Source organism: Pteropus vampyrus, unplaced genomic scaffold (assembly GCF_000151845.1).
Source record: "Pteropus vampyrus isolate Shadow unplaced genomic scaffold, Pvam_2.0 Scaffold80, whole genome shotgun sequence".
Classification (NCBI taxonomy): Eukaryota; Metazoa; Chordata; class Mammalia; order Chiroptera; family Pteropodidae; genus Pteropus; species Pteropus vampyrus.
Window position 1 is genome coordinate 315,362 of NW_011888861.1, and position 10,086 is coordinate 325,447.

General features: G+C 33.8%; 1 protein-coding gene across 9 annotated transcripts in view; it reads right to left on the minus strand.

The window, feature by feature from the left end:
• CDKAL1 (CDK5 regulatory subunit associated protein 1 like 1) overlaps nt 1-10,086 on the minus strand; it is a 459,847-nt gene that overhangs the window by 302,052 nt on the left and 147,709 nt on the right. For all 9 annotated transcript variants that reach the window (XM_011362830.2, XM_011362832.2, XM_023532244.1 and 6 more), the window contains one exon: nt 7,419-7,515. In XM_011362830.2, the coding sequence (XP_011361132.1) occupies nt 7,419-7,515 (97 nt within the window). The remainder of the gene's footprint in view (nt 1-7,418; nt 7,516-10,086) is intronic.

The following is a 10,086-nucleotide window of genomic DNA, read 5'->3' on the forward strand; positions in this document are numbered from 1 at the left end:
TTAGAGCATCCAGAAAAGAATATAGCACTGTCGACACCTTGACTTTAGTCTAGTAAAACCTATATCCAAGTTCTGATTTCCAAATAAATATGTGTTGTTTTACACAACTATATTTATGGTAATTTGTTATGGGGTATATAAAACAAATACACCAATTAAACAAACATATGAGAAAGTTAACATCGTAAAAGAGGGAAAGGAATTTTTTTTAAATAACTGCTGCTGGAATTACCCACTTATGCCCTCTCCCCCAAATATTCAGTTTCTCCTATATGAAAATTTTGAAAGACAATGAAAAATGGTGATAAAAAGAAATACAAATCTTTTCCCCGTGTTAAAACAGACTGATTTTCTACTGTTGAGTTTATATGTATTCTGCATATAAACCCTTTAGGTACTATGTGTTTTGCTAATATTTTCTCCCAGTCTATGGTTTATCCTTTCATTTTCTTAACAGTATCTTTTGAGGAGCAAAAGTACTTAATTTGGACAAAGTCCAATTTATCAATTTCTTTTCTTTCATGTCCTAAGAAATAGTTCCGTGTGTGTGTGTGTTTCCTAAGAAATAGTTTCCTAACTCAAGGTCACCAAAAAGAGAGAAGTGGTAAGGATTTGAACATTTTACTAAAGATATATATATGGATGGCAGCTAATCACTCAAAAATATGCTCAACACCAGTCAACAGAGAAAAGAAAATTAAGACCACAATGAGATGCCACTACATACCTAACACAATTGCTAAAATAAAAATTAAAAAAAAGAAAAAAAAGAAAGAAAAAAAACTTGTAGTACCAAGTTTCGGTGAGGATGTGAAACAACTGGAACCACTGGTGGAAATGCAAAATGGTATAGCTGTTTTGAAAAATAATTTGGCAGTTTCTTAAAAGGTTGAGCAGATGCTTGCCATGTGACCAGGTGATGCCATTCCTAGGTATTCACCAAAGAAAATGCAAACACGTATCCACACAAAGAATTATGCATTAATGTTTATAAAAGTTTTATTTTTAATATCCTAAAACACAAATTTCCGTCAAGTGGTGAACAGATGAACAAAGTGTGGTCCATCATACAGTGAAATAATTCTAGGCAATAAAAAGTAATGATTAACAATCACAACATGGATGAATACAGAATGCATTATGCTAAATGAAAACAGCAAGAAATAAGTAACATATAATTCCATTTATATGACATTATGAAAACAGTAAAACTATAGAGACAGAAATTAGAACAATCATTGCCAAGGACTGCAGGTATGTGTGTTTGGTGGAGGAAGGGGCTGAGTACAAAAGGACACAAAGGAACTTTTTGGTGCAGGGATATGTTCTATATTTTGATTGCGGTGGTGCTTACATAACAGTATACATTTGTTAAAATTCATCAAAGGTGAATTTCACTGTATGCTAACTATACCTCAATAAATCTCACTTAATATCAATAACATATAAGAAAGTAACAAACGATGAATAAAGGGCACATAGAAATAACTACTAGACTATACTGCACTGTTTTATGCTATCTTACCCCCCACCCAGTCTGTTACCCTGTCCTCTTGAGTGTGACTGAAGCATTCCACTGAATGCAAACTTCTCTCCACCTGCTAACTGCTCTAACACTGTATCTGCACTACTCTAAAAGACATTTGTTGATATAAACCTAAAAGCAACAAACGAACAGAACAAACAGAGACTCATAGCCATGGACAATAGACTAGTGGTTACCAGAGAGTGGGGGCAGGGAGGAGGGGGTGGTAGATGGGGTAAAAGGGGTCAAATATGTGGTGACAGAAAGAAATCTAACTATAGGCGGTGAACGCACGATACTATATATATTTACTGGATGTTGTTAACCAATGTCACCATAACTTTACTGGATGTTGTTAACCAATGTCACCCTAACTTTAAAAAAAAAAAATTACATCTCTTAAAACTACTCCTTCCAAGTTACACTCGTCAGGACACACTTCTTGCTCTTACTGCCCCCTACCAGGCACCCTTAAGCACACACTTTTTTTAGATGCTTCTGCGGAAAGCCCTTTCTAGTTTCTCAATTCATCAAACCACTACTCGGCCTTTGAAGTCCAAGTCAAGAATGGCTTCATGCCCCGTGTACCCACAGGACTTTATCCCTATGCATATTTATCATGATTTCTTGGGCCTCTCTTCAGATTTCATGGTCTTTATGGAAAAGACAAATTTTATTCAGTTCCGTATCTCTAGCAAATAGTTTTGTTCCAGGCACACAGTGGATTCCAGGGCTCCACATAGCTTCAATCCAGTGCTTAATGTTGATTCTACTAGTAAGTGAATTAAATTTAAAAAAAAAAAAAAAAGCCAATTCTGGGCACTATGTGCCAATGCATGCTAAGCACATAACAGGTATTACCTCATTTAACCTTTAAAAAACTCAGCTAGGTTCTATTATCTCCATTCTACCAGTGAAGAAACTGAGGCACAGAGAAGATAAGTAACTTGTACAAGGCCATACAGCTAATAAGTGGTGCAACAGGGATATGAACCCACGCAATCTAGCTCCTCAATTCACAATCTTAAGTACTGTGATGCACCATTTTTTTATAATTCCATAGGTGAAAAATGTGTACACATATAGATAAATTAGAAGAGGTCATGAAAAAAATAACAGATCTAGGAAGGTACAAACATGGATAAGCTTTTAATTTACATGTCATTCTGTTATGATACTGCCTTTTAAATAATTAGAAGTAAAAAAATATATATATATGAGAAAAGGAAATACTAGAAGACATGAAGTAGAGAAAAATGACACATTTTCTCAAGCTTTATCCTCAATATTGATGTCACTGTGACAGTGTATCACTTCATAAATTTACCTTTTGTAATATGGTATCTAATGGAAATATTCTCAAATATAGCCTCCTTCAAATGCTGCTTTAGATACATATAATTTTCAAAATTAGTGTTCACATTTGAAATAGTCATCATGCTGTTTGGTTTTGGGGATTAGAACAGCCTGCTTGAAAAGATTTTTAAACCACTGCAAATCAACCTGGTAACAGTCCCTGAGATAACTGGATACCTGCGTTAAACCACACTTTTATTCGGCTCTCCAAAGAAAACGTGCACTGCAGGGCTCACAGTTTTGTCATTTACAAATTTTCGACATCAAATTTTATAGTCTGCTGTGAACTGCATGTTTTTGAATGTTATAGCCTGTGTATTAACTTGTAGTTTATTCAGGATTTCTAGAGAAATTATGCAATTACTACAAAGCTTAATGAATCAACACCAAGACCAAGTTCAAATGCAAGTCTGTGTTTATTAGTATAGAAAATCTATACAAAATGTACTGTTCAGTTTTTGTAAACATGCTTTCTTGTAACACAGTAAAAACCAACCTTCCTAATAAATGTCATGCCTATTATTAATGACTACTACAATAACTGAGAAATAACATGACCTTAAGAACTCAAGTAAATAAATATTATTTCACCCATCTATCCCTAACATAACTCCTAACTGATGGGCTCAAAGTATATTTCCATCAGATCCTGACAGAGAAACTCCCGAATCAATCTCTCTGCGGTCTAGGGCCCACCCCACCACATTCTCCAGGAAGCTAGAAACATTCTAGGCCCAAACCATATGTCTCTCCCCAAACACTGGAATATAAACTCTATGAGGATAGGGATCTCTAATGATTTTATTCCTACCACCCAGAACTATAGCTAGCACATAGTAGGCACTCGTACTTACTTGCTGAATCTAAGAAAGAATAATGTGGCAGCTCTGAAATTTGAAGCCAGGCTTTCTGAGTTATGATGTCTACTATTCTTTTTTTACACTAGACTTTAAGAAAGAACATCCTGCTATCTGGTTGACTAATCTAAAAGAAACTTTCCTGCCAATAAATGAGCTTAAGAGAAGGAAAGGAGCATTTAATAGGTATAATCACAAGATCATGGAACCACCTACAGCTAGGCAGAGTAATCAATTTAGACAAATAACAGCAGGGATTAAAAAAAAAAAATGATATTGCATGAAAACTCATTCAAAGGTGGGTGATTAACCGTAACTATTTGCCAAAAGAGAAATGAAACGTTTTACTGTAAGGTAAAATGTTTCAAGATACTGAAAAAACTAAAAAGATCTTGATTCTATACTGGTTACCTACAAATACATATATTTTAGACATAAAATATAAACTTCACTTAATCATGCTAGGAAAAAAGTTTTGGTTAAAAAAGATATTTTTATCTAAGACATCTATGTTTTGAATCTGTTCTTTCTTCTCTCCTAATGTGAAAAAAATTAGACAGCTTTGCGCTCCAGGATGGGAGAAAGTCACTGCTACCAAAGCCAGTTCTGGATCTAGAGGCTGATAGGTTTTACTTGTATTTTCTTTCCATGCACCACCACACAAATAATATTAATACAACTAGATTGTTTCAGGAAGCAGCAAGCAGATGATGAAAAAGGTCCAGGGGTCAAATCACCAATTACTATGTGTCCTCACCACATTACTATCTCTGAAAACAAATTAAATGCACCATTTCTAAAGGCTGATACTGATGGAGAATAACATGTGAAGATAGTAATAATATCCTTCTTACTTATTAAATATCTTCTTAAATGCTATGAGCATCTGCAAATATTGGACAGTATATCTTTTGAACTCAGGTGTGCATTAAGTAGCTTGCTCATCCACTGATCCCCACCTAAAGGAAGCTTTTTATTTCAGTCAGTGTGTCAACAGAACTGACATATCCTCCCTGTATTGTGGGGTGACAAAAACAAATCCTAGCAGGAAGTGAAAGCACAGAACGCAGTTACAGCTGTCCTTGCTTCCACCTCTATTAACGAGTTCCATCACAGAAATTCTGTGAGAGGAATTCTGTGAAGGAATAACAGTTTTCATGCAGTCTGTAAATCAAAAGTGCAATACAATTTGAAACATCCTCCTAAAAATAGTTTCCCAGGTTATGGAATTTAAACGTCTTCATATTTTTTCACATTTCAGAATTATTTTTTCTTTCTACAAATTAATATAATTCATTTCCTTATTTCATTGTAACTCATTATATTTCAAAAGGTTTCTGATTTTATAGCAATTCTAACAATTCTATTCAGAAATAGGTCTCTTAACACCAATTATAGATGATTTTGGTTTCCTATTTCCAATATTTTTTCAAAATTTTCAGTTCTGTGGACTATTTTTTATATAAAGAAACAGTTAATATATGTCATATAGCTGCTACAGAAAAAAATGCTCTATAAAATGATGTTGACAAAGAATAATCTTAGAGTTTAATAATAATAATAATAATAATTGTTTTAGATAAAATTAAAATATAACTCTAAAACTTTGCTGATTCTATCTTTGGAAATTCTTTACAATACACTAATTTTAAATTAAAATAAAAAGTCCTTGTGGGCATTAATGTGTGATGTATATTTCCTAAAAATCTGAAAATACTTCTATCTAATAATCAAGAATAGTTAAGCAAATTATGGTATATCCTTCAACAGAATATTAATAAAAATTTTAAAATAATTTAAAAACCTCATGGAAAAATAAGAAGATAAAATAGTTTGGAGATTATATTTAAGTAAAATAATATGAAAAGGTTAAAAGTATGACAGGAATAAGTAAGGTTATAATTACTGTGTTAGGGCAATGGAACTGAATTTCCTTTCTACTCACTTTAAAACATGTGTTCTTGAGTTAGCTTCAGTTATATAGGAACAAAACAAAATAAATTTTAAAAATTTTAAAGGTAATAAAACGAGACTAGGTGACAGAACAAAAGAGGTGCTGGAGTAAATAGGGAAAAAATGTCTATCCCTGAAAATCATCTTCCACATTAACAGCACTGAGTGAGTGTCCTCCCTTACACTACCTTGAGAATCCTCTTGCATCCTAACATGTACTAAGCTCTTCACTACACACCATGGAGTTCGGGAAAATGTTAATATAATGCGCACAGAGAAGAGTCTTTTGCCATTCTAAAGAAATTCTCCTATTCTAGTAACTTAATTCCTTGAGATAAAATCTAAGATGAATCGCAAGCTTTTATCACATTCCATCTCTAAAACAGAATTCTAACTAGTTTCTTATTTTCCTGAAACAGCAGGATGTTTATGGAGAAAGTTAGTCTGACATGTAAAGATAACTTAGGAGTCCATATTCATTTCATTCCTGAAACCAAGAGAAATCAAAATGTAAACAGACAAATGGTGAAAATAAACTAAAGTTCCCAAACATTCTGGTTTTGTTTGTTTAACACAAGAATGTTTGTTCAAAGATTATTAAATTTGCTAGTGGGGTAAGGACTTCACAGCAGAAAATAAGTTCATTACACTGATAATATAGTATAAGAACCTGTCAATAATACCTCAAATAAGGAAAATTCCAATAAATCTCAATCCAGGTTCCAATTATTCATATAATTTTTTCTATGAACATATAATATTTTAATATTTTTTAAAAACCAATAAAACCTTTTTTAAAGATCATTACTTAGCACGCTGAGTACAGCTTCAATAAAATGTTAGAAAAGATGAAGCACCACCATGTGATCAACTAATATTGACTGAATGCCAACTACCTTTGGGTACTGTATGAATAGTGATGGCCACAAGGAATAAAAGAGATAGTAAACAGTAATCTCCTGATTTCACAGAGCTAGCTGCCCAACAGGGAAAAAAGCATGTCAAAACCAAAAATACAAGGAAAGATTCTTTCATTCAGTTAGTCACCCAACACTTAGAGAGTGCTAGTGTACATCAGGCATTGTGAGAAAGGCCTGAGAAACACAGTGAGGGCTTAAAAAAAAGGACTGAAAATCTGTCATTGTGAAGCTAATAATTTAAATAGAGAAAAAGGCTCTATTCAAAAAAAAATTTAAGTTAACCCCAAAATCACAACTCTGTGAAATGCTAAAAGAGCAAATGACAGTAAACAAAGAGAACCCAGAGACAGGTTGATTGAGAACTGCACAAAGTGGTCAGATAAGGCTTTATAGAACGGATAATGTAGCCAAGACTTGGGGGGTGAGTATAAGGGAAGTGGGACATTCCAAAGCAGGCATCTATGTATTGGAGGATGACAAGTAGTTCAGTGGGGTGGGAAAATTATAATTACATGGCAAGAAATGGTACTAAACAGGCAGATAAAGACCAGGTTATTATTAAGCAACTTAAACTCCATACCACAATTTTTTTTTTTTTTTTTTAATGAGAGAACCTAGAACATGCTTTTGTGCTAAAGTGAAAAGGTTCCACAGACATGACAAAGTTTCAGTGACAATAAGTAAGTTAAGGACAGCCATTATTGTAACACAGCTTGTAAATAACATAGAAGTAGAAAATAAAATGTGGAGTTATTACATATTTTAATAATATAAGATTTTCTTTTTTCCCATCAGGTACAAGCTTACCCCTATGACGCTCAGTCCTTTAAGGTAGTCCTGACGAGGCTGGGCTTGAGGAACACATCCAGCTAGCACTATTTTCTTGTTCTCCTCTTGAGCTTTTCTAAAAGATTGAAGAGAAAACAGTGTTAATTCTTTTGCTCACAAGTGTACAGGGAAACTAATGTTAGTGCATATATGTTCTCTAAATAATAGCAAGCCCATCTAGCATGAAACTAGATTTTCTCACAGCTGCTTAAAGAAAAACTTCTGAATTAAAGTAAAACTTCTGAATTATGTGCCTATTTATCATACCATAGATGATATGGTATGGGAAGTATGCAAAGAATGATTAAATAAATGAATGAATAGGCAAAACATAAATGCTACTTAATAGCACCTATGTTTCATTTCAATAACTTCTTAGAGTACTTTGGTACAGTTTTTCCACTTGGAATCTTGAAAAAACTTGTTAACAAAATCAAAGAAATCTGACTTTTGTAGATTCCTTAACATATCCAAGAGAACTACTGCCTACCTCCACCCCCTGGTTTTATTTTTTTATCAGTACCAAGCGTATCGTTGTATACAAATAGTTTTCTTGTAATAAATGTGAAATACTTCATCAAATTAAAAAGTCCTTTTGTTTATGTTAACAATCTATCCAAGGAAGTAACATCTGGCTTCCTCAAGAACTGCACAGAATCACTGCCAAACATCTAAGAGAGTCCGTGAGGTCACCAATAATTAAACCCAAATAAAATGGCTGCTTCCTACAATGTGATTCAATTATTTGATTATTAAGCACAGCTAAGGCATGACGTTGAGTGTTACCCTTGGCAAAAGAATATGGAAACCTGAATGCATGGGGAAGAGGCACAAAGAAATTAAGAAGGGGGAAAAGGAGAGGAAGAAGGGGAAGAGAAAGAAGAAGAAGAAAGAGAGAAGGAGGAGGAAAGGGAGGAGGAGGGAAGGAGAAGAGGGAGGAAAAGGGAGAAGGGGAAGAAGAGGAGGAAGAAGAGGGACAGATAGTAAATACTTTAGGCTTTGCTGGCCACAGGTCTCTGTTGCAACTCTGCCACCCCAGAGCAAAGGCAGTCATACATAACAAATGGGTATCCCTGAGTTCCAATAAAACTTCATTTACAAAAATAAGCAGGTCAGTTTGGCCCAAAGGCCAGAGTTCGCTGATCTCTTGCTTAAGAAAGCAGACAGTAAGCGACTAGCTATAGGGATAAGGTGACTGAGAATTGAAACAAAAGAAATTTACACAGGACACACTAAACCTGAGGATCCACTAATACCCATCAAGTCTCTGGAAATGCAAGTCAGCTGGCTAGGAGTGAAGTCTGAGGTAGATTTCAGAAATGTGTTTCAAAGTGATAGCTGATAATAGAGGATGCAGATGACTCTAAGGGTATGAAGAGAATCTCACTGAGTACAGAACTTTAAGTTTATTGAGAGATGTAGAAACATTTCCATAGGATGAAAATATTACTGCAGGGAAAACAAAAAAGGTGAAACATCACCACCAATAATAATACTGTAACAATAATAATCTTGGTTAGCATTTATATAGCACTTCACCAAGGTAACCATTAGGTAGTTAAGTAACACATTTGAAAATAGTATAGCCAATATGTAACAACCAAGGGGGAAATGTCCTGGTGACAGTATAAACATTAGAACAGGTTATAAAAAAGTCCAAGGATGATTTTAAGGCAGTAAGCAGAATAGCAGAAAATTAAGAGGAAAAGTTTAAAACAGAGAATCTTGATTAAGTGATCTGTTTAAAATATTTCATCCTTTTATTGAATTTGGCTTTAAAATGAGAGGGTAGACCAGAACTATAATCCAAGCCAAAAATTATACCCTGCTTACGGAATATGTGACAAAATAAAATAGAAAACGTATTAAGGCAATTTCTCAAAAGAGTATTCTTGCTCTAAACATTCCTTTCTTTCATCCTACCCTTTCTGTTTAGTGAGCTTTGTTCAGGTTAATAAAAGCCTTAGAAAAATATCATTAGAAACATACCCACCACAGATATATTTTTAAAAGCTTTATCTTTTAAAATATGAATGCTGATAAGAATAATACCTTAAGAAATTTTAAAATAGTATAAATTTTCATGTCTTCATTTTAGATAGCCTTGAAATATTAATTAGAATGAAAACTGAATGTAAATTCAATATAATCTTTCACATTTTCTTAAAACATTTTTATACTAAAATAGAAACATAGCCTTATCTACAGCATTAACATGAGTAATAAAGAAACCTTTCCATCTTTTCTGCCAAGCACCAAATGCAAAAAATAATTTGTACAGAACCTTAAAATTCATAGCATCATAGGAAACAGATAAAGGTGACTTAAGATTATTTCACAGATGAGAAGCTGAGATTGCAGTGATCAAAGCCCAAAGTTCCAGACTGTGGAGTTTGCGCTGGAGCTGAGATGAGTCCTCGAGATCATCTGGGTCCTTGAACATTAGACTTCGGAACATAAATTAAACTTAAGTTTCAATCATGTAATAAACACTGGAACAAACATTTCTTGATTAAAAAAGCAGAGAAACTTACAGAGAATATACTGAATGTCTTCAAAGTAGAAACGCAATTTAATATTTGACAGTTCTTGTTTTCCTGAGTCTTGTGAACAAAATAACAGTCTAATAGAAAAGAAATAAATTCAT